Source organism: Mangifera indica, chromosome 6, assembly GCF_011075055.1.
Source record: "Mangifera indica cultivar Alphonso chromosome 6, CATAS_Mindica_2.1, whole genome shotgun sequence".
Classification (NCBI taxonomy): domain Eukaryota; kingdom Viridiplantae; phylum Streptophyta; class Magnoliopsida; order Sapindales; family Anacardiaceae; genus Mangifera; species Mangifera indica.
The window spans coordinates 4,122,011-4,148,006 of record NC_058142.1 but is presented as its reverse complement, the minus strand read 5'-3'; the positions used below and the strand labels follow the sequence as shown (position 1 = coordinate 4,148,006).

The 25,996-nt window shown below is 30.3% G+C and overlaps 3 protein-coding genes across 10 annotated transcripts; 1 reads left to right on the top strand and 2 right to left on the bottom strand.

The window, feature by feature from the left end:
- Positions 1-1,406, top strand: LOC123219564. The gene is made up of 2 exons (XM_044641571.1): positions 1-613; positions 1,210-1,406. The coding sequence occupies exon 1, from the start codon at positions 84-86 to the stop codon at positions 543-545; it is 462 nt and encodes a 153-aa protein (XP_044497506.1). The 5' UTR covers positions 1-83; the 3' UTR covers positions 546-613; positions 1,210-1,406.
- Positions 1,407-10,978: 9,572 nt separating this feature from the next.
- Positions 10,979-13,673, bottom strand: LOC123219341 (probable WRKY transcription factor 25). Its single transcript, XM_044641239.1, has 5 exons — positions 13,258-13,673; positions 12,831-13,010; positions 12,163-12,746; positions 11,921-12,082; positions 10,979-11,681 (listed from the first exon to the last, which is right to left on the bottom strand). Exons 1-5 carry the CDS (start codon positions 13,582-13,584, stop codon positions 11,237-11,239), a joined length of 1,698 nt encoding a protein of 565 aa, XP_044497174.1. The 5' UTR covers positions 13,585-13,673; the 3' UTR covers positions 10,979-11,236.
- A 5,113-nt stretch (positions 13,674-18,786) lies between these two features.
- LOC123218528 (U2 small nuclear ribonucleoprotein B'' 2-like) lies at positions 18,787-22,283 on the bottom strand. 8 transcript variants are annotated; one of them, XM_044640002.1, is made up of 8 exons: positions 21,851-22,256; positions 21,665-21,747; positions 21,422-21,559; positions 20,651-20,796; positions 20,479-20,513; positions 20,279-20,369; positions 19,550-19,629; positions 18,787-19,184 (listed from the first exon to the last, which is right to left on the bottom strand). In XM_044640002.1, the coding sequence occupies exons 5-8, from the start codon at positions 20,488-20,490 to the stop codon at positions 18,930-18,932; spliced, it is 438 nt and encodes a 145-aa protein (XP_044495937.1). In that variant the 5' UTR covers positions 20,491-20,513; positions 20,651-20,796; positions 21,422-21,559; positions 21,665-21,747; positions 21,851-22,256; the 3' UTR covers positions 18,787-18,929. The 8 variants fall into 8 exon arrangements, 7 of the variants coding, with proteins under 7 accessions (XP_044495937.1, XP_044495938.1, XP_044495935.1 ...); XM_044640003.1 differs by having other exon boundaries at positions 20,651-20,787; XR_006502708.1 differs by having other exon boundaries at positions 19,030-19,184; positions 20,453-20,513; positions 21,851-22,283.
- Positions 22,284-25,996: the final 3,713 nt, after the last annotated feature.

Sequence of the window (25,996 nt, the reverse complement as noted above, 5' to 3'; positions counted from 1 at the left end):
AGAAAAGGCAAGAGAAGCACAAATCAAAGAGTCCATCAAAATTTGCAGAGTATTCAAGATTCAAGAGACAGAGGGAGATATCGATGGGAAATAGTTTAAGGTGCTGTTTAGCTTGTGTTCTTCCCTTTGGAGCTCTGGACTTGATCCGAATAGTCCATTTGAACGGATTCGTAGAAGAAATGACGGCTCCAATCACAGCCGGTGAGATTCTTAAAGCAAACCCTAATCATGTCTTGAGCAAACCTTCTTCCGAAGGCGTCGTCCGAAGAATCGTAATCGTTTCGCCGGACTCTGAGCTCAAACGAGGCAGCATTTACTTCTTGATTCCATCCTCTTCTTTGCCAGAAAAAAAGAAAAAAAGCAACACCAATAATAGAAAGCCCTCAAAGAAGACCAAAAAAAGCTACACCGACGATCAAACTTCACCCTGTGATCGTCACCTAACCGATGTTACATCCGAAAAGAAGTCATCACGTCGAGATCGCCGCAGTCGTGGGCGTATCACCGTATGGCAGCCTCGTCTGGAAAGCATTTCAGAAGACTAACAATTCTCCGGTACCGGAATCTGACATCTCCAGGGATAATGATTCAATGGCCATTTTTTTTTATCAATGTATGTGGGGTTATTGTTTTGTGGATATTTTTTGCTTCACTTCTTTTAGTTTTTTCGGGTCTGCTTATAATTTATGGCAGATTTGGAATTTCAACCACTATTGAGGTGATCAATGATCTATTTGGTTCAACAAAAGTTTATGAAAACAAGAGAAATGTTAAAATTCCCAGTAATGTAATTGTATTTACACCCTCAATCTGTAAGTAAGAAAAAAAAAATTCTCCCATATAAACTTTCTGATTTGCTGTCTAAAATGATTTATCTTTAAGTTTGTATGATTGTAGATGCATTTGTTTATCTGTGCGGAGACATTTTATTTTGGCTTTTGACATACAAATTTTTGATGATTTAAAAATAAAAATTTGCCATTAATTGTTACTTGATTTAGGAATAAAGCAAAAACTAAGATTGAACTTCTCATAGATCCTTAAATTTAGTTTAAAGCGTTTTACTGGTTAATTACAACTAAGGAGTTTAAAGTTAGATCTTCTCAATGATTACCATGAGCTTTGACATTAATTATGCCAATTAGAATTTGTAATTACAGTTGAGCTGACTTTTAATTGCCCAACTAATATTTCAAATTTTTTATACAGGGTTTCAAGGGCAGCTCATGTTGTGTAATTAATTATGATTATCTTAACGTGGGTTGACAAGGTGTCATGCCTCTCAGATTGACGACCAGTTGTTAATACATGAATCTAGTACAAAGAACTTGAGCGTGGGTAGGCCAATATATGCTGTTATATTTAAATTATTGAAACCATTTATGATTAATGTATGTTTAATGTCATGATTAGCATAGTAAGAAGATAATGTTTAATTAGTTTCAATTTTAAAGGTCAAAAGATGTTCAAAAAAACGAGTCATTTCGGTAGCCAACAAAATGAAGGAATATCGGGTATGGTTAGTTTAAAAATAAATAACAAAACCAATTCACTATTTCTAAATTAAGGTTAATGATTAAGTTAAACTAGTCTTAAAATATTTTGGAAATGTGCATGGTAGGATTGAGCATCATTTTTAATGAGACAATGCATATTTTTCATCAATACAACTTGATAAGATGTATTGTGTTTGCATTTAATGTATAGCAAACTCTTCTCTTATTTGACAAATTATGATCGCTTATTGCAAGGTTTTAACTAGAACAAAAAAAAGCAAGAAATTTATAAAGATGATCTCTTATGAGAAATGCCTTACTATGATTTTTCCCCACAAACTAATTTATCTAAGATTTCATCCAATACAGTAGTAAATACAGGATTACTCCCGATAAGATTTGAGTATGAATTTTTTTTTTTTATAAACAAATGTGCCTCTAGTTACGCTGACATATAAGTGATTACATAAACTTTCTAAAGATTTGATATAAGCACCAAAAGAGTAAATGTTACCGATGAATAAAAGCTTTTTAGTATGTTTTCTTTTGTCTTATTTCTCTTAATCATCTCTTTTATGGAATTCCAACCACTGAATAACTCCGAAGGTTTTCTTTTATACTAATTTTTTGTTCTGGAAGTCCACTTACCCGTTGGTTTGAAAATAGAGCTATTGATTCTGAAAAAGAGCTCTAAATAGAGCACATACTCTTATGGAACGAATGTTTTACACAAAGGAAAGAGCATTTCTAAATTTAAGATTTTACCTTTTCTGAAAATTAGATCCTCAATCAACTCTCCAATGGAAAATTTCTTTTTGCCATCTTTCATGGAATAAGCGTTGTAATTTCTAGGTCTTCAAACAGGCACAAAAAATTCTTCATTGAAATGACTTGAGACCTTTTGGAACTATTCACCCTTTCAAAATAGAACAAACTTGTTCTTAACTTCAATTTATAACGAACAACTTTCTATGACTTGAGCAGGCGTTCTAGTCTTTCTTTGAAATTGTGAGAACAAGAAGGAATAATTTGTTTGAACAACTGTTCTTGTCTTAAAATCTTTCAAAACTTTGGAAAATTTTGTTCTATGACTAATGTCATTCCTTAAACAATGCTAGTATAATTACAATCATTTTTTTTTTCTCTGGTTTGTCTTATCATCAGACAGGGGCCAACAAGTGCGGGTGGTATTGTACCTTTGATATTCTAGATTTTAATATATTTTTCTAAGCCTATTGAATGTTTTTCTTATGATAAGTGTTATTGTAGAATTTTTTACCAGCAAGAAATATACCAAAATTGTGAGTGCAATTAGTGAAAGTAACTTACAACAATAAAATTGTGATGAATAAATGGAACAAGAGGTATACGTTGAAAGTCTATGTTCACTATTATATTAATTATAACTTGATAGTATAACAATATTTATGTAAAAAGCGTCATCCCTAAATTTTTGTACAAATCTTAATTTTATATAATAAGAAGAATAGTTACATGTATAATTATCTAATTGAATACTAAAACCCTAGTATGATGAATCTGAGCAAATTTTGTTAATGAAAATGGATGATAGTATGCTTTTGATTTGCTAGAAAATGATCATTATTCATAATGGTAAGAGACCAAAAAGCATGTTGAAAAGATCGTGAATAGATGATTTGAATACCGGTTATATGCAATTTATTTTTATCATTCCTTAACCAGTAGATAGATTTGAAGGGGAGAGAGAGCAGTTGTTTGATTGAGGACAATAAAATGCATGCTAGGTAGGTGTCGGATGAAGGCCAAAAGCTCCAAACTCTTAAATTATTATCGATATTCCATATTAAATAGAATAACTCCAAAAATTCACTCGCAGAGAAATCTACACGGTAACATAAAAATAAACACAAACCAAGCTGGCATATCATATTCCCTTAAACACATATCGAATAACTCAATCTTCACATGGATTCCCTCTCCTCTATATAAAAAAAGTTTAATAGATAATAATTTCACATCCCTTTCTCAAGCTCTACACTTTAATATATTATGTCTATGTTCATTTGGACCATATGCCTTACTTCGTTTTTGTCCCATAAATTATACATTCCCATGTTTCAAGTTAATTTTGCATCTCTTTTTTCCAACACAAATGTTTATCTCTTGGATCAATGTGTTCGCCATTCACTCTGTACGATGCCAAATTGTTTGCTTAAAGGGTTTCATTTATTCTATATAAAAAAATATGGGATACAAATCATACATTTTTTACAAAACCAAGTAAAATTTTTTATCTAGTGACGTATTGTATAATAACTGCATCAGTTAAGTCGAGGCGTTAATCTTAATATAACACTATCAAGTCTCGAATCGAAGCCCTCCACTTGAGAATTCCATGTACTTAGTCATTCAAACTATACTGTGAGCATCAATTTATTTATTGTTCTTAGGCCAAACGACTTGTTCTCACCCAAGTATAGTAAAATCTTAAAGTTTCACTCTTTAACTTTTAAAAACTTAAACATTCATCCATGAATACATTTTTATTAAAAAGTTTAATTAGGATTAGGGATAAAACTGTTATTTATTAAAAAAAATTTTAAAATTAAAATTTTATCATATTTTCCTTTTCAAATTTAAAAATCTTATAATTTTCCCCCATTTGAAATTTAAAAAATGAACATTCCCCCTAGGGTTTTAAAACCATCACTAAAGATAGAAAAACTCGTTGTCTCTGATTGTATTCACTCTCCCTCCTGACTTATCTCTCTCTATCGATCAAACCCTTGCTTCCGACAAAGACAAAATCATCTTCATTGGAGTGTCTTCATCTACATTGTCTTTATCCAATGCCTTACTTCGTTTTGTCCAATAAATTATGTCTACGTTCATTTGGACCATATGCCTTACTTTGTTCTTGTCCAATAAATTATACATTCCCATATTTCAAGTTAATTTTGCATCTCTTTTTCCTAACAAAAATTATTATTTCTTGGATTAATATGTTCACCATTTGCCTTGTACGAGGCCAAATTTTTTGCTAAAAGGGTTTAATTTATTCTATATATAAAAAAAAAAAGATATCAATCACACAATTTTTCGAAAAGGCAGGTAGAATTTTTGATTTAATGACTTATCTTATAATCTCTATATCAAATAAATTAGAAATTGATCTTGATATGACGATATTAAGCCTGGAAGCTAAACTCTCCATTTGGGAATTTCACATACTTAATCATGTAAACCATATTATGAGGATTAATTTATTTATATTAACCAAACCGATCATACTAGATTAGACAAGACTTATTCATAGAGTTGAAATTATGTATCACATTGCATGGTCGTTTGATTAAAGTACCGACGGAAGATCCCAATGAAGTGATATCGAGCCTTGTGCGAGGTTAGTTAGGACAAAAATAACATTTTGATGCTGAGTTCACGGGTTCAGTCGCCAATTCACGGAGAAGAATTTCGCTGAATCTCTCTAGATTGGATCGCTGTGGGTTTCTAATGGGTGAGTTTTCAATATTATTCAAGTCTTTTTTTCCACGGTAATTCTTTTATCTTCTGAAGACATATTATTCATATAAACAGTGAGTTCATGTGTTAAAAATAATTGTTTCGTTGAGATTTTTTGAGTCCACATTGATCTTATCATAAATTTTTTTTATAATTAATTAACCACTAAATGTGATCTATCTACTAACGTAAAAGCACATGCATGGCCTCTGATGCATGTTTAAGTAGTAATCCCAAGATTTAGAGACTAGTTTAAAGATTAAATAATCCTTATTGGTCTTGACTTTTTGTGCGGACCGTATTGTTCATTATGGTTATGGCTAAGTTTGTGGCATTTAATTACTTTAATCATGAGTTAATATTGTATTATAAGAGGATTTAATTGTCACCCTGAATGTGTTTGACACAGTAGATGAAAGCGAGCACTTATTAAGGCGGTTATCGTGAAGAACCAAGTGATTACTGAATCTATTCTTCCTTTCTCTTTGTTTATCATATTAGCAGCAGCTCACTGAAGCCATGTTAGCTTATTGAAGCCAAGTCAGCTTGGTAATCTTCAGTTAGCTCAAGGAGGTTAGTTTTGTAATTGCATCAACGCAGAAATGCTTATTAACCCTTGTGCGTTTGGAGAGATGCTTCTCAACCTCACTTTCTCTGGGCTTGGAATTTCTCTTTCTTTCCTTCACTACCACTTCATCATGTATGTTCTTTCAAATTCTACGTAGTCCAACCCCGTTGTGTTCACAATCTTTATACTCATATTTGAATAAAGTCATCCATTCATTGACAACTACATATGTGTCCTATAAATTACCAATAATCAAAATTGGATCAATTTACCAATATAGCCTCACGATTATACATCATTTTTCTTGCATTCAGTTTTACATCAATAAATGATTATGTTTAATGAACTCATAATTAAACATTCAGTCAAAACTTATCATTTATCGTGTATGGAATAGTATTCTTAAATCCACATAACTATAATCTTAATTAGACAAGATATTGTCATACTAACAAACGAGATAAAATCTTGAGTTACGGTTAAATCTTATGTCTCCCATCTATAACTAATTCATATACATGTGAAAATTATCAATTTACAGTAGCTCCTAATCCTTGATCATTGATGTAAAAAGATCTTAATACATTTTATGAAGGATATTATTTCATAAATAAAACACTTTTATTTATAAAACATCTGTTACATTATTTTATAAAGTCACTATACTTTTAGGGCATAACCCTAACATTTCATTTTTATCCCCATTCTTATTTACATCTTATGCACAAACTAAATCCTACTTGGGCATTTAACAAAATTCTTCGATAGGATTGATACACAATAACAAAAAAATTATATGTGTATACTTTTAAGTACATATTTTTTAGCACATAATCAGGTATATAGATGATGTGTCATTATATCATTGGGTAATTTTAAATTAAAGATAAAGTATCACCCAATGACAAGATAATGTATCATCTATGTATTCAATTACGTATTCAAAAGTAATTTCACATAGTATTGCTCTACACAATAATATAGTGTGTAAATCACGTTTCTAGTGAGCCATCAATTGAAGATTGTTTGTTCGAATTATATAGCTAGTGAAGTTTGAGTTCAGAATTAATCATGGCAAAATTTAAACAAAGGTTAATAATTAATAATCTTAGTTTCTTAGCTCTAATCTAGTGTAATTGGCCCCCGGCGAATATGTTAAAGTGTGAAAGAAAATTTAAATAAAACAAAATCAAAAAGCAAAGAGAATTGAGGGAATTAGAATAAATAATTTAGGGAAATTGTTGTAGGAATCGTGAATATTAGACTAAAATAATTAGATGCCCAAATCAAGATTAAAAAAATATGACATAAGCCCATGAAAAAGGAGAGAAAAAAGAGGCACATTTGTCTGCTTCCGCGTTTAATCCCACACCAATTTTGTTTTCACTTCCCCGTTCTAACATCTAGGATGTTGGGCTTTTTATCGTAATTGTCCAGAGCGTTTTACTTTTAGACTTATATTGTTTCTTCATAATTTGGGCCTAGGCCCTGGTCCTTTGTTTTTGGGTCCAACAATTAGTATTCTAAATACACACTGTTATTCTAGCCTTTGAAATAAGATTCACAACACCGGACCGACCGGATAAAACGGCATTAACCCTTTCTAGGAAGTGGATTTTTGTAATCCTAGGATTGACCTCAATAATGACGGGTCAATAATCATTCATAAATGTTTAGGGTTTGATGACTCTAACGTAATATATTGTAATAAAATTTATTTTTTTATTTGTCTAATCTATAGTTTATATAGTCTACCTCATGATTTGTTATCTAGTCTATAGTTGTAAAGTTTATCTATTAATTTGTTTAGTCTATAATTATAAGTTTAAGTGACGACAAACCTTCAACCTTAATCAAAAGAATTCCCCATATTAACCAAAAAAAAAAAAAAAATTTATAACAAGTTAAGTGGTCAATCTGTTAAAAATTTTGGCCCGTTTAACTTTTTAATTAAACATATTTTTATAATTTTTTTAACAAATATTTAATAATTATATATTAGTCTTAATCTCACTTTTCTTTTTACAAACATGAGAGCAAATCAAATCTAAATTTTTTATTTAAAATTTTTAAAATTTTCTCTATTTTACTAAGCATAGTATTCCTCAATCTCACCCATTGATTAACATTAAATTTATAATTATCATTAGCCAATGAGTCAATGGAAATTCAACTCTAATATTATGGTCCTCAGAGGAAAACGCACATGTCAAAGCTATTTAATGTGTATGTACTTGAATGGGGTAACTGAAATTTTTATCAACCTAATGCTATGCTTGAATACAAGAGTCGTCAATAAATAAATTTAAGCATTGAAACGTCAACTGAGTCAAAGGCCACATATTCCTTGGAGATTATTATTTTTGGGTGAATATTTGGCTTTTTCTAAATTAATGGATGAAAATTTTCAGTTTATTAAAGTTTGTGTAGGAATAAGTCTTTTAGTCTAAAAATATATGTCTCCCTTGCATACGTACGTGCATTAAATAATTTGAAAGTAAGCATAAATTGACAGAACTATTCAGGACCCTTTGTTTTCCCCCTTTAATCACCAAACATAATAAAAGAAGGATGGCCCTTCTAATTCAATTATTATCACCAATCAATCCATTTATATCAATTACAAGTTATAAATGTGCTATTCCCTCTCTAATTTTCCAACATTATTTTCTCATCAACCAAACATCATAACTACTTCACTTAGTGAAAATTAAATCTCGGTTTCAGTGGAGCTTCAAGCATGTTGTGTATTGTTTTGCATCTAACGAAATCCAAATAAAAAGACATCCCCTTTCTAGTATTTCTTTTATTGGCTAAACTACAAGTCTCTTGGGTCAGTACTCTTCTTCTGTGGGAATTTTTATTTAAATGGAAATATCAATAATTATCCTATAAATATTATATTAAGTAAATCAAGAGTTTTATTTTGAAATACAATTAAAAAGAATTCAAACTTTTACTTTTATATTTAAAATTCATTTATTTTATCATTGAAACTATCTTTTCATTCAAACACTTTACTAATACGAGAGTTTGTAATCTAAATCGAATCCTTATTATTGGAAGCTATGAAATGTTACCTTTATAAAGTGGGTATATAAAATCATTTATACAAAATAATTTAGAAAAAGTTTTTCCAAAAATATTGTTTATCACTTTAAGGAATACGAATTTTTTATGTAATTGACCAAAGAAAGGGTTCAATCTTTTCAAGATTCAAGTTCTTTTTCTTTTTTTTTTTAAAGTAAAACTAGTATATATATTCGTGACCTATTCATTTATTCTTTCCCCTCTTGCCTGCGCATCGGTTGATGGATTATAGATGATACAAGGGGCCAAAAGACTTGCTCCCACCCTCGATACATTGAATTCTCAAATTCAAATTTATTAATTTTTAAAACTTAAATATTTATTATTTTGTTAAAATTTATTATTAAAATTAAAAATAAAAATATTATTTAAATTAAAATATTTAAAAAATTAAAAATTTATTATATCCTCTCATTTTAGTTTAAAAATATAATAATTTTTCTTTATTTAAAGTTAAAAAAAAAACAATTTTCTTATAAGTATTTTTTGTCATAAAAAACAATAAAGTTTGCTATCTCTGGTCACATTTTTTTTCCTTTCTGATCAATCTCTCTCTCTCAGTGTCTCTTTATCTATCTTTATATAAAACAAAAATGATTCTTGTCTTTCTAAATATATATTTTTGTCGTTCTTCTAATTTTTCTATTTTGTATCATATTTATTTGGAATTTATTCAATCATAATAATGTCTATTGGTATAAAATTCTACTTTTTTTTTAATTTTTAAGTGCATCTTTCATTTAAACTATTTTAATTGTTAAGTTTTATTTATTATATTGTTGTTTTTACGAAAATAAATTTAAAGAGAAAAAGAAAAGGGGGGGTGCAAAAACTTACTCCCACCCTAGGTTTGATATATTTTTAAATTCTTATCTATAAAATTTTAAAAATCTAAATATATATTATTATATTAAAATTTTCTATCAAGATAGAGATAAAATAATTATATAACAAAAAAAATTAAAATTTTATCTTTTTTATTAATTTAAAAAATTAATAATTTTTTATTTAAAATTTTAAAAAAATTTCTCTTAAGATTTATTTTTTTCCAAATCTGACAATAATTCTAAAAAGATCATTGGTCAACCTTCACATTACCTCTTTTTTTGGTGGTTTCTCAAATTAAAAATCACCGAAAATCTAATTGAATTAATCAAACGGTATTGAACAGAGCTGTGCATCATCTAATCATATTTGCGTTGCCGTAAAAAAAATCTAAAAATATTATTCATAGATAGAAAAATAAAAAAGTTAGGTGGTCCCAGTGGGACCCATCGCCATCACTTTATAAAATGCAGTCTTGCACCGTGTTTATCACGGAAACGTCCCTTCACATCTTTCTCTTCCTTAACAGAATTAATAGAAAATATCACTTTTATTTTCAATATTTTGGTTTATTTCCAACACTCCTTATAATTTCAATTTTGAGGCACGAGTCCTATTTTCTTTTCCTCCTCCTTTAAAAGGAAACAAAATACTTCATTAATCATTTTTAGACTGAAATTAAAAATGGCCTACTTTATTCTTAATACAATGAAAAGGGTGTTTCTGATATATCTAATAGCATAGGGAGTTGATTGTAATCATAAAACTATGAGGGGAAATCGATGATATTTTCCCCAGAATAAATAAGTCTTGTCCCTGTAATATTAAATGTACAAAACTGACACTCATGGTCTAACAGCCATCAACGGCATAATAATGTGAACAAAGGATGATATTATAATTTCACCATAATAAAAACGACGGCCCACCACATGGAATTTTTCACTTAGAAAATGCAAGTTGACTTTGACGAACTTGTTAACCAAGTTATCTTCAGCTACCAATTTTGACTAGTCAAACCTCCCAAACATTCAACTCATAACCACATAGCCCCACCACTTATGACGTAATATTTATAGCTTCAGATAAATAATATTAAAATAAAATAACAATTTTACACTTATATAATTATTATATTAAATTAATATTATATTTTATATTTAAAATACAACCCGTTTATAATTATTAATATGAAATAAATAAAAAATAATATATATTATAAATATATCAAATTAATATAATATAATAAATGTATCATATAATATGTTATATATCATCAATATAAATCAATTTATTTTTTAATATTTTTAATATTTTTAAAATAATATATACTTTTTAATTATTTTTATTATTCTTTTATTTTTTAAAAATTATATTATAGGATATAATATTTAATATATAATACAAAAAATAAAATTTTTTAATATATATTATATAATATAATTCATAATTTGACTATTTTGATAGAACATTCAATTGGAAAAAGAGATCTCCGTTTCCTTTTCAAGAAAATATTTTGAGAAAAATAATTCACCAACATATTCATACAAAAACAGTGAATTGAGGCTTCTCCAGTTATGGCAAGGAGAGACCACAAAACAATGAAAAAATTAAGTGTTAGAGACTTCTATGCCCCCTACACTGGCGCATATACGTATCTAAATTAAGTAGAAATATACGACAACAAACGAACTGAATATAGAAATAAATCAACAAATGAGCCTGAACTTCTTATTCTTCTGATTCTAATTAATCACAAATTTTGGTATAGCAATGACTCGTAGAACATGTCATCCCTTGGCTCATCCTTGGCTCTTGACATCAAATTGTCGGTAGCTTGTGCCTCATTCATGAAATTTCCGAACCCTGAAAATCCGAAACTCCCGGGGGTTTGCAACATTTCCAGGGTGAAGGGTGGTTGGCCTTCCGATGATGGTTGCCTCAAATTGCGTAGAGGGTTGTTGATGGAGTTATTAGTGTGATGGTTCACAGTTGGAACCCTTATCGGCATGGCAGCATTGGTGTTATTGTTGTTGTTATTGTTTTCTGGCAATGCCCGACTGCCGCTGCCACGAGCTGCGGGAACGTCGTGGTTGTGTTTCCCCTCATAGGTTGTGATCACTGCTCTCAGATCATGAGATGCTCTCTCAACGTGCTTTCTCACTGGACATCCTGGATGTGTACACTTGTAGTAGCTCCTGAGAGCAAAATCCAACAATATTATTATAAATGGATAAAGAAAAAAGCTAACTTCGTAATTATATTTGGTATAGAAAGGGAATCCTAAAAGTGGGGATAATATATGTTGCAAAATAGAATAATAAGTAAGTGTTAAGATTAAAGCAATCCCTTTAAAGGATAATTTAAATATAATCTACTTTCTGGGATTCATAAAGCAATGAAAAACATTATGATATAAAATGTAAGTGAAATTTACCTTGGATTTGGATTTCCTTTGACAACTTTTTGTCCATATTTCCTCCATCTGTATCCATCATCTAGAATATCAATGTCACTTGTTGTTTGAACCACAACTCTAGGCTCTCTCACTGTTCTACTTCCAGGAGCTGAAATGCCTTCATTTTCGACCTCAGTTTTCCTGAAATCAAGATCAATTGTCATCTCAAATAATACTAACTCAAACAAGTGCACCAAATAATTAATCATGTCTAAATTTACCATCTTTTGGCCTCAGGTTCATCTTCTTCAAACTCATCTCCTCCGGATTTACTCTTCTGTGATACCCGGTCGAAATCATCATCCCCGACCGATATGGAAGAATTCTCCGGGGTTGCCACAGAATCCATTTGTCCACTGCCGTATGTGGCAAATGACTGATCCGGGACTTCACCGGAAAGCGGAACTGCATTAGAACTAACCGATGAAGAAGATGATCGCCGTGTCGATTGAGGCTTTGGATGATTGTGACTGCCCTTGTAAACAATCTCAGTTATTTGTCCATCTAAAGATCTCTCAACTTTCTTCTTTGTTGGACAACTGGGATAAGTACACTTGTAGTAACTTCTTGGATTTTCACTTCCTTTCACTTGTTTTTGCCCATATTTTCTCCAATTATATCCATCATCAGATTTTCTGCTCTCTCTAATGGACTGACCCTGGCTCTGCTGTTGGTAGTTTCCATATTCTGATTGGAACCCATTATTGCTTTGATTGCTGTTGGTTTGAAGAGTTGCAATCTCAGGGGAAAACCTCTGCTTTGTTGATTCTTGGTAGCTCCATTGTTGTTGTTGTTGTGTTGGTGCCTATGAAAATGAACAAATTTTAGACCAAAATATAAGCAAATAAAGGAATAAAAAACAGAGGAAATTGAGCTAATGTTTACATACAGTTGTAACAGTGATTGTAGAAGATTGAAACATGGTTGAATTAGGTTTTGTTTCGGTCTGGAAAGAGAAATCAGAGAAGCTTTTGTCTTCTTTTTTGACATTTTGCTGATTGTTTCCAGAATTGGTCTTCCAATTGAAGGCTTGAGAAGGGAATGTTCCAGTTGTTGGAGATGGCAAAGTCTGTACACATAAACCAAAACATGCCAACGAAGTTAACAAATCATCGCAAACTTCAATCAAACATACCAAAACGAAAACCAAAAAAAAAAAAAATCAATAATTCACCAGCAAAACAACACAGAAAAACAGAATCTTACATTAAACCATCCATATTTATCAAGTCAACCAAGTCATCCCCAAGAACAAAGCTTATTTCTTATAATCATATAAACTCAAAAAGCAAACACAACAGAAATTTTTAACTTACGTTAGATGTGTTTAACAAGACGGGGGAGTCCAAGAGCTCGGCAGGGCTGAGGCCAGGAGGGATGGCGAAGAAAGAAGAGGGAGAGAAAATGGAAGGGGGAGAGATGGGCAGAGAAGGAGGCTGAATAGACTTGAATTTAGGGACACCAGAGCTATTTCTATCGGCTAAGCCACGACCGTTAATGAGTTCATAATCATTCTCATGATCAGGAGGATTGGGGGAGGCGAGAAGATCAGTAAAAGAAGTGGTGGACATGAAAGGATGAGTGGAGAAAGTGAAGTTGGAAGAATTGGCAATCGTATCCAAGCTACCCGAAGACGACGCCATGAATGGAGAGGCTTCTTTGCAAAGAGAGAAGAGGGTTGCGTCGAGTTTGAGTTTGAGTTGTGATATGAAGAAGAAAAGGAGAAGATGGTCACGTAAAGCAGAAGGAAATTATTAAAAATTGGACACAGGAGGGTTCGAGGAAGCAAACTGAATGGTTTGACCGTTGAAAATTGAGGGGCAATGGCTAATTTTTGGTCAAAGCTTGCGGGTTTGAACGGGTGGCGGCTGACATCTAAGTCTCAATCTCAAACGCAGATATCTTTTTATTGGCACACGTAATACTTTCTATAAGACTATTACGGGACATTTTCACTCTCACCCCTGAGGTTTTTGCGCATACTTTTTGTCCAACCCCATGTACACTTTGCTGCACTTAGATTTTGGGCGGCTATTAATTTTTATTTTCCGACATTAATTTAATTTTATACTATACTTTAAAATGTCTTTTATGAATTTATTTTCTATTTTTAAAATTTATATATTTTTTTGGGTAACAAAATAAATCATAATGATGAGACAAAAAAATAATATGATGCGGTGTAAATTGAATTAAAAAAATATGAGTTAAAAATAGTATTTTTAAAATTGAATTGATAATCAATTAAATAAATTAATATTTATATATAAATCAAATTAAATTTAAAAATTAGACTAAATTATAAATAAATTACGGTTTAATCAATTGAATTGGTTAATTCAATTTGTTTTGAAAAACCAAGAATGAAAGTGGTAAAGCATCCAGAAGATGATGAGGCTACCAAGTGCAAACGTGTAATCAGGGCTGCATCTTCTTACTGCCCACGCCACCCTTTTGGAAATTTAAGTTTTGCCATAAAGATGGGGGCCCATGATTTTGACCAATTTAAAATTTTCAAAAATTCCAAAATATATCGAAAATGAGAAGTATAAACGGTAGAAGGTTCTAAATTGTTATAAAGCTGTGAAGCCACCTGTCTCCATAATCAAATAGCTGTGCCTTTTGCTCCTTCTTACTTTCTACGCGTAAAGTGTTATTATTTTATATTTATTTACTCACACGTGCGTAAATAATATATCTTATATAATTATAATTTCTTCTAACAACGGTCAAAAATCCCCTATGATTTCAAAAGGCAAAACAAATGGAACCATTTTTGTCTCTAACAAAGGGTTAAGTGTAATCTTTAATAGTATTTTAAGTGAAAAAAAAAAAGATTTCGTATATATAAAAATATAAGTTTAAATTTTTATTAATGATATATTAAAATTAAATCATTAATTTATTATTATAAAATACTAATTTAGTCGTTTATAATGTTCATTAACATATTATATGAGATTATCTATGAACGAATAAAAAATATATGAGAAATTTTTATCTTTTGTTTATGAATTTATATTTATAGTTATAGTTATATTGTTTAGTTCAAGAAAAATATTTAGTTAAAGTTTATATTGTAATTACAAAAAAAAAAAAATATTATCTATATGTATCTAGAAGAATATTATGCTAGAGTTTGTGTGATAATTACAAGAAAATATTGTGTATCTCAAATATCTAATGTGTTTTCAGGGTTTCAATTAGATGTCATTTATTTTTGTATAGGTTATTTACATTTATAGGACAAAAAAAGAATATTACAAATAGATATTATATTCAAAGGTAATCTTATAGAAGCTACTTACGCCCTAGATGAGTCCACGTTCTTATTCTTCTTGGCATTAAAATAGTGGGAATAATGCTAAGATGCCTCTTGAATTGGCCTCTGTGAGTTTAATGGTGAGGGAATACGTCTCAAAATATGGCTGAGTATAAGTTTCAGGTGTTGGTTACGCTTGCAAAGCTTAAGAGGCTTGTGCAGGATAATATCATGGTAATGTATTTCGCACATGTGCTTTGTTTCCATTTGATCTTTTTTCTAAGCATTTATTTAAGAACAACTTATTGTCTTGTTTCAATATCTTGAGCATGTCGCCTTTCATCTACAATAAGGTTTATCTTGCTCTCGTGAGAAATGATGCACATGAGCGAAAGAACTATTCGCTTAAAGATGAGGTGACAACTTTGAAAAGAAAGCTCATAGCCTTGAAATAAAAACAAGAGGTCATGAATCATGCTGAGGCTGAGGCGTTAAGTGTTAAGCCAACAACTTAGAGGGAGCATCTATTGAAGAAAATAGATGACTTAGATCGATCATGTCTTTAGTTGCTTGACTTGGGTAGACAACTTAAGACTGAGAGAGAATGAGTCAACATGCTAGATGCATGATGAATCAACTGGGAGCCTCACTCTTAGAGGTTGCAAGGCATGATGACAATTTGACGGATAGATTGATCGCAACTAGGGTTGAGGATTGGGCTAAACATCTAATCTTTAATATCTTCTACATCATTTGACTCTGGTTCTTTGATTACTATCCTGCCTTCCTTAGAAGGAGTTATACGAAGAAGGTTGTTGAGTGAAATTAAAGCTAATCAGTTTCATAAAATTTTAAACCAAAATTGACTTGAGAGAAAGTTGGTTTTGAGTAAGAACTGGAACAAAAAATCCAGCACCTAATAGTTTTTATTTGTGTTGGGTATTTTGCTTACTGCATAGTTGTTGAGGCAATATTGTTTATTTGTTTAGGATCATGTGTATAACCATATGAGATCTTAGCCAGTGCATTACAAACTTCAAAGGTCTAGTCACTTAGGGCTATTTTGTGTCATCTCTTACAACCTATTAAAGGAATGATACGCTATAGATTAACAATGAATAAATACTTACAGTGATGGTCATCCTTTAACACCAAACTGTTGATATAATTATTTTGTCATCAACTGAAAGTATACAATATAAAACCTTACATAAAAAAGATTATGATAATAAATATTAGAATTATAAAATAATCTCATTATCTACTATATATAAAGATTATCTGTAAAATATTATACAAGATTTTGTATGAATGAATAATAAAGATCAAAAAAAATTTTAATATGATTCAACCTATTGCTCGAAAGCCTATATGTGTCCAGAATTATGTTATTTATTTATGAAAGAATATTTTGATAAAGTTTATATAATAACTGCAAGAGAGTTTTGTGTGTTTAAGATATTTAATGAGTTTTCAAGATTTTTTACTTAGATTTCTCTTACCTCTGTATAGATATTTTATATTTTATAAGACATGGATTCATTTATATTTTAGTAGTATACAGATTTTATTATCTTAATTTGATAAGAGGTCTTTGTTTTTTTTTTTTTTGTCTTTTTTAGTATTTTTGATGATGTTGCAAAGATATTATTAAAAAAAATTAAGTGGATAAAAAGTCACGTGGCTAACAGCAAGAATCCTAGACTAGACCAGTTGGATTTGGCGAGTTGAATGGGTAAACGCGTTGATTGGGATGGAAACGTGTGAAATGAAATCCAACCTATTAAAAAAAAGAGTAATACTATGTGTATCTATTTTAGGTACATAAATATATATACACTCATATGTGTCATTATATAATTGATTATTGTTTTATTTTTAATTCAAAATTATTCAATCACATGATGACACATATAAATGTGTATATATTTGTGTATGTAAAATGAGTATACATAATTTTATCGTAAAAAAAATAATAATAATAAGAAAAGGTCAAACTCGTCTTTACACATAAAATAAAGGAAAATAATAATATTCTTTTGATTTCACTGTTTGCTTCGCATTTATATTTTATTCTATAATAAGACATGACAAATTGCTGAACAGGGCTTTCACATTGAAGCAGCCGATCTGAACTAAAATTGTGCCAGATTGGTCTCAAAAGGCAGGCCCCTGTGTCTCCCATTTAGTTAACTAATCTACTTAAAAAATGCAACTACCCACTTTTCCAAAACAATCAATAACTTTCAAGTTTCAACAGATTAAAAAAACAGTAAACTCAATTGAAAACTGAAGGTCTAGTTCATTTTACCTCTGATTTAAGTAAGAAGAAAATAGCCCAACATTTATAAAGTCCTATTTTTTGACGTGGTTAAGCATCAGATAATATAAGGGTTATGTATAGACCGTAGTCCATTGTAGTGGCAACATTAGGAGGATTCCTTTAGTTCAGAAGTTCTGAACAACTTGAGATGGACTTCAAACCTGCAGAAGTATAGGCAAAATCATTCAGGGAATATCTAGATACTGCAGAGGAATGGTTAAGACTAAGGTAAAAGCTTCATCATCTGTGACTTTTTGGCAAAAGGGTGAGCGTGAAGATGGTCAAGAATGGTAGAAAAGATCCCTTCTGTGAGAATGTCAAAGGGGTTACAAGAGTGAGTATGGGTTTCAGGAATTTTGGTTGGTCTTTTTTCTTGGATAAGAAGGAAATCGGGTTCATGAAATGAGTTTATTAGATGAATTTTGATTGAATATATTATTCTAAAATATTTTTTATATTATTTTTCATATTAATTAAAAATAAAATTATTTTTGTTTTAAAAAATTAATAAATAAAAATATAATTATAATAAAATTAAAGATTATCTTAATAATTTTTTAATACCTAAAATAAAATTGATAATTTAATTATTAATTACATTATCTGTTATATCACCATAATAATAAAAAATTATTATACTTTTATCATTGACAAACCAAACAAATTAACATAAATAATAAAAAAAATAATCAAGATAATCTTTATTATCTAGAAACCATGGTGCCCTTAAGGACTTGGTTGACTTAGAATTTAAACATAATTTAAAAAATAATAATGATAGAAGAATATTTTATATTGAATGATTTGATGCAAAAGGAATAAAGATAAAAATCTCTCCAGCCATTTATTAAGTCTATCAAATTGACTGGAATGATTTCAATTTCATACAACTATATAATTGCAAACTGTACCTTTACAACTTCTAAAATGAATAATATACTGTTAGATTCAAACAAAACCAAATTTGAATTCACCTAAACTTGAATTCAACTTGTTTCAAAATTGTCAAACTCAAATTTGATTTAAGTTTAAACTCATTACTAAAATGATATTATTTTAATATATATTAATAGAAACAACGTCATTTTGTATCAAATTTTTTAGACTCATAGACTTGACGAGTTGAATACCCTTAAAACTTGAGTTTGAAATTATTGAACTTTTAGACTCAACCTTACTTAAGATGAGCTCGTTCAAGCAGAACTTGAGCTCGAATCCAGCCCTACTCAATAATATTCTAAAAGTTGTCAATGCAGCAGCTGGTTTGTTACCTCCATGTAAAATAAAAAAATCAGATGTATTGGAGAACCAACATCTACATAACTACGATGTTTAAAAACTCTAATACAATTACACAGCTTTGCCAAAACCAAAGGAGGAAACAAAAGCAACGAAATTGATCATCATTTCTTGACAAAAGTGATAGCCATGGGATTCTGAGGGGTAATTTCAAAACCCTGTAGGGCCTGAACATCGTCTTCAAACTCTACAAAAGCAATACCTGGCTTTGCTTCAATCATTCGGACTTCTCTGAATCCTGGGTACTGCTGGAAGAGCATTTCAAGCATGAAGCCAGTGATTTCGCGAGGCAAATTTTGTATGAAGAGTATACTATTTGGAGCAACAGCTTCTTGTGAACCTGCATTTCTGAAAGAAGCCTGCAAGAAGTACACAATATCTATCGTAAGCAAACTCTTTGAAGGAGTGTACTCAAGTATGCAGAGAATCACCTTTCAAAGAACGAATGTTACAATCATGGTCGATGTATTACAAGGATGAAGTTGCAAGTGAAATCTATGATCATTCCAGCACGACATCTAGAGCTAATTGGTACATCCAAAAATGAACTTATAACCATCTTAAATAGAACTCATTCCAGGCTCAAGCAAATGAAACTCAAGTGGGGCAATGCTTTAATCATCAATACAAGTTCTAGTAGCTACAGTATCCCAACACCCATCTCAGACCCAAATGCACATAGACATGAACAATTGCATTAAGCAAATAAAAAAAAAATACTTACAACTGGGCCACCATTACTTTCAGTGCCTGCACCATTAACCATACCAGATTGCTGTGCTTCTGCATGTCTCTTTCGTTCAGCTGCAGATGCAAGTTGATTCAAGAAAATTGCACATGTAAAAGCCATTAAAACTATAGAAAAGAAATTAACAGATGTTTATCCTTTTACTTCAAGATATCAAAATTAACAAAGATGTGTTTTCCCAGAAGAAAGATATCAGTACACCACTACTTTGTTTGAGGTTTGTTACAAAAATATAATTTTTTTTTTTCTAGTGAATTATGCAGTTCAAACACATATTTGGAGCATGTAAAGGTCCATTAGTCATGATAAATTTTTTCTGGATGAAAAACAGTAAAGGAATTGCCTTATAAGATATGATGTCCAAACAAAAGAAAGCCCATTAAAGCCTCTTTTGTTGCATATTGGCATACCATCAATTAGGCAATATGGCCAACCAAGCATTGTAATTTGACTAAATATCAGAAATCTCAAAAGGAACATCCAAATATATATCCTTGTTCTTACAACCATAATATAATTTCAAGTCAATTCATCCATATATCATGTAATCTTGAACACTAAACCTTAAACAAGTTAAACCACCACACAAATTTACTCAGTATCGCAAGAACAGAGAGAAGTATTACTGAACATTTAATAATAACATTTTAAATGTCAGTGAAAATATCAGCGCCGTATAAAAATAGAAGATCAAGTTATACATACCCTTTTCTTCTTGCTTCTTTTTCTCTCTTGGAACAAAGCTTCCGTCTGCCTTAGTGACACAGTCTGACTTTGTTTTTGCACATTGTATTCTCTGCACCACATTTCAAGTACAACGTCAAATTCAAATATCAAGTCTAGAAAGCTTTTGCATATGAAATTCAGCACAAATCACACCACTATTACTGCAAAGATGCCCTTACAGATGGATGCATTGCTAATAGTGTCTGAAGCTGACCTACAGATGATTCAAGTTGTTATCAGATAGGTGCAAATGCATAAAAAATGTTCAGAAAGACATGAGTGAGTACTTTCAAGATTGCAAGTTTCCAATCATATAAGGAATTCCATCCACTCATATGATAGCTCAAGTACCTAATTCAGAGAGGTTTGGTATACCACTGAGAATTACAGAAGGTAACTTATTTTGTGAAGATCAGTCCTCTGAACATAACTGAGGGCGCTGCTATGTTCAAGCTTTCTTCCTTATACTTCCACAATGTCAGCTCCCACTAGTAGTACTTGCAGGAGTTGAAAGAAGGTTTTGCACCAATGTTAGCCATTACCATAAATCAAGTAATCAAATGTATTAGTATACTGAATCACTCAAAAATCATTGTTTGTAGCAAGATCTATGTGAAGAAGAATCACAAGATACCAAATGGCTACTTCCATTATTTTTATGTAAATACACAATCCTAAAGCAAAAGATAATTTCAAATTAGTGGCCAAACATATCAACATGACTTTTATTCACATACACATAATCACCCAACAGAATTAAATTGATTTCCTGCAGTTATATCTCCAAATTTCTAACCAAGGTATTCAGCGCATAAATGTTTGCACAATGGAAGTATGAAAGCTCCTTGAGAACCCAATCTAATTTAAACAGGAGTAAGTACAATGATTAGGAATGGCAACTGAAGAGATAAAAATAAGACTATGTAACTCAGTTACCAGCATCCTCTCTCAGTCTTAACAAATAATGAAACATCTACTCATTCAATTTACATGACTGAGACAGAAGACCAGGTTGGACCTATTATCAATATGTTAAAGAGTCTAACAAGCAAATTGACAAACCATACATGAACACCACAGTAAATACAAAGTGCATAACCAAATGGAATCACTAAAACTCACCATAGGCTTATCATAAAAGGGGAAATTTTGCATTTGCCGCGCTGCATTACTTGCCGCTGTTACTTCACTAAACACAACCCACGCTTGTCCTCGAAGTTTAGGTGTCTTCAAAGCAACAACATCCAAAATCCTTCCATACTGAGAAAATAAACAATATATGAACCTCTTCAAATCTATCAAATCACAAAACAAGAATATCTCAATACCTTGAAAACCAAACTTAAACCATAAATTTATACCCACATAAATCTTCCTTTTTTTTTTCAAATTCTTCCGCTTCACCAACGATTCACCACTAAAATTCTATTCTTTACAGCACAATAAAACTGGGAAAACCACACAAACAGAACTTGTCAAACAATGCATTTACAAAAATAATAAGAAGAAAAAAAAAACTAAAACCCTAAAAGCAAAAAATATTACACCCACTCGGATAAGTTAAGTCTTGAGTTTTTAAGATGATTAAGAGATTCAAAATACGAGGTTCAAGAATGTATAGTCTCTTGTAGCTCTGGTTTTCTTAAAAAAAAAAAGAAAAAGAAAAAAGGAAGAAGAAGCGGACGGGTGGAACAATTACTTCTTTTTTAATCTTTTCATTGAGATTTTTAATGTAAATAGTTTGATTGGGAGGATGTCTCCAGAAAATCACGGCCATTCGTGACAGCTTAGAATCCCCCACCAAACCAGAGTGAGAGAAATTTTTGTGAAATGAGGGAGGGAAAGAAATGGAGAAACTCTGATTCGTGCCAGCCTAACGTTACGCAGATTTTGTTGGGCTTTTCATTACGAAAGTCTGGCCCATATTGTCAAAGCTGTGGAGTTTTGCGCTGCATTGCCATTATCTCGGGGAGAGATGACACCGCTTTAAAGGCCATTTTTGTGAAGAATGATAATTGACGATGTGTTGGGTTTATTTCATATAGGCCGAAAAACTTATTCCCATCTAGATTTAGTCTTAGTTTATTATCAAACTCACGTGTATTAAATTTTAAAAACTTATCTATTAATTATTATTATTAAAAAAATTCGTTAATTCTAAAAATATAATATTAAAAAAATTAAAAATTTATCTCTTTTTTCATCTAATTTTTAAAAATTAATAATTTCTCCCAATCTTAAGTTTAAAAACTTAACATTTCCCCCAAAAGTTTCATTTTTCTTCCAAATAGCAGCCATAAGTAAGCAACTTTTTCAAATAGCAGCCATAAGTAAGCTGTATTTCCCACAATATGAATACAATAACATCAGACTAAAAATCTTTGTTATTAATTTATTCATGTAAATCAAGATAAGGATAGGCAAATAATTACATTATTTTATTATATATTTAGGGTTAGATTCGAGACGAATTGAGCTCGAGCTCAGCTCGATTTATATGTAGTAGAGGTCAAGTTCAAACTCATAGAAGCTAGCCTTGAACTTAGTTTGAATTTAACTCAGCTCATTTTGAACTCAAATTTTTAACTATTTCGTTATTACATATTGATCGAAACGATGTTATTTTATATCTAAATTTTTAATTAATAAATTTAGTGAGTAGCTCGAGCTCGAACAAATTTATATAAGATTAGTTTGTTTGAGTCAAATTCGAATTCAAACTCGAATAGATTCAGTTTAAATCCAACCTATATAAACTGTTATGTCATCTTGTATGAAACAAGTTAATTAAAAATATACGAGCCTGCGGATTCAATCAATTTATATACTTAAAAGCAAAGCTCTAACCCTTGTTATATGCATCCCTAATTCTTAATTGGTGCACGTAATATGCATCTTTTTGGCACTTTAAAAATTAGTGGTCTTTCTTAGCTGTTTTCCACTCTACTCGCTATTGGATTTACTACTCATTTGCTCATCACACTTCACTTGTCTTCTTCTACTTTTCTCAATTCATTCCCACTCTTGAACTATAAACGTAAAGAATAAAAATGTTAAAAGTGAATAATCTTCGTTCAAATACATCTAGAATATAACTTGTTATTTAAATCACACCATTGTTTAGTAAATTTATATTATATTATATTTTTTTTCTTTTTCATTTTGAAATTATTTTGTAATAAATAATTATCAAATATAATACTGATTAGATCGTGTTTCTCATCCGATGTTTATCTTAAGACACTTTCCCAATTTTAAAGTTTAGACAATATAATTTATCTATCTATTATTTAATTTTATTAATTAAATCCTTTAGGGTTTTGATAGATTTAAAGAAAAAAAATAAAAATATTATTTTATTATTTTTATTAAAATTAAATAACAATTTACCCGCAAAAACTATATTAAAATTTTCATCTCTAATAAACAAAGTCCCGGATGATTAAATTAGAATAATATCACTAGACTACCCAACACCAAACTACTATCACCACCACATCCTCATCACACTTTCGCAACCACCACGCCACCGTGCCACCACCATTGCTCGCTTCTCGACTTCTTCCTTACGTTTCCTGGCGGCATGCAACTTTCCTCCCTTGATTTCTTGCCCATATTTGTCATTGTTGACTTTCTTCCGCCGATTTCTTCTCTTGCTCTAATGACTTCTCCCTATTAGATTTTGTCAATTGCCCTGCCTTCACTCCTCTTTTATTTCATTGTTGACTTCTCACGCTCCCTTTCGGTGTTTTAAGATGATAAAAAGAGAGAAAAGAGAATAATTAATGAAATAAATAAAGAAAAGAGGAAAAGATACGAAGTAGTTAAAATGAAAATATAATTTGTATATATTATTAAAAGTGTAAAAGAAACTAAAATATTCTTTGTGTGGTAAAAATAATTTTTAATTTTGATAGATAAGTATGAAAATAAATTTTTCACAATATCTAGTCCGAGGTCAAATGGTAAATATTCAATCAGTATTAGGGGTGTTCAAAAATATCCGATAACCGAATCGAACCGATTTTTAAACCGAAACCCTAATCGAAAAATAGGTTATTTGAAAAATCGGTTCGGATACCGGTTCAAAAATATATAAAAACCGAATTTTTGGTTCGGTTACCGGTTTGCCAAATTTTCAAAACCGGTTAACCGAACCGAACCGGTTTTTAAAAAATCGAATAAAAATTTAATAAAATATTAATAGAATATTGAATAAATTTTCAAAAAATTAGAAAAAAATAATAAAATATGATGATTTTTTAAAATTCGGTTCAAAATTCGGTTTGGTTAATTGATATTTTCGGTTCGATTCAAAATCGGTTAATTTTTAAATCGGTTCGATTTCGGTTCATGATTTTTTTCAAACCAAAAATTCGGTTCGGTTTAAAAAATGGGCAAAGCGGTTCGGTTAACCGGTTTTGAACACCCCTAATCAGTATATGATAGAATTACTTGACTGAATAAGTTGTATCAATTGAACTATGAATCAATGATATAATCAACTAAGGAAAATTGAAATTTTTACCCTTATTTGAGCTTACATATACATTTATACCACATTTTTTACACTTTAAACATTTTTACCATTTTATAAGATAAGATGTCTAAATTGCCCTTATCTTCAACCTTGAGAAACCAAAACTAAGTTTTCAGTATTACTTACTTTTAATACACTGTAGAGAGAGAAAATATATAAATATTTAGTATCAATATTTAAAATAAAATTTATATTTATGTATACTTGGTATTGAATATGCAAAGAATATATATATATATATATATATCTGAAGAATCAAAGCAAAAATGAATTGTAGAATCTTGGAAGGAAAAATTTGTAAAAGCATGAGAGAATAATTTTTATTGTAGAAGAATCTTGCAGGAAATAAATTGACTTGCAAGGAATTATTAGTGTAATAATTTTAAAAATAAAAAAATTGTCAAAAAACTAATTTTGGCTGGAAAGATTTGAAAGGGGGGGTTGGTGTAAAAATAAGGGGTTGGCGGTAAAAGTTTAAGGGGTTGGGGAAAATTAAGGGTTGACGTCAACGTCAACCATTCTTTTTATTTTTAAAAGGTTGGCGTATTGAGCCAGCCTTTTTTAACTTTTTTTTTCAATTAAATAAAAAAAAATTGAAGTTTTTTTCAACTGAAGCAAAATCATATAACTGAAGTTTTTTGTCTCTCTCTGCCTTATGTCTAAATTGAATTTTTTATAATAGATTTTTCATAGGTTTTATTGTTCAATCACATGTTTTATTCCATCAATATTTTATTTTATCTTTTTCATGCTACAGGGGTTTCTTCCTCAGTTGAGAGAGAAAATTGCTAAGAAAGAGAGAATCTCTGCATGAAATATTAAAGAGGGGTATTTTGAGAAAATAGATTACTGTTGTGATATATTTGTTTAAGCTTTATAATAAGTGACATATATGTATACATGGTTAAAAAAAGGCTAAAAATTTCAATTTACCATCAGTTTAACCATTGATCCGATTTTAAAAACATTGAGCAAAACTATTCGGATAAACAAATTATACAAACTCATTTGTACACATTGAGATGCTAGCTTATGATTAAATAATACGGTTGTTTACTTTTTTTCATTTTAAAATTATCTAATCAAATATAATTACCTCAATTTATATAAATAAGTTAGTATAATTTATTTATATATATAATATTTGTGGTATGGAG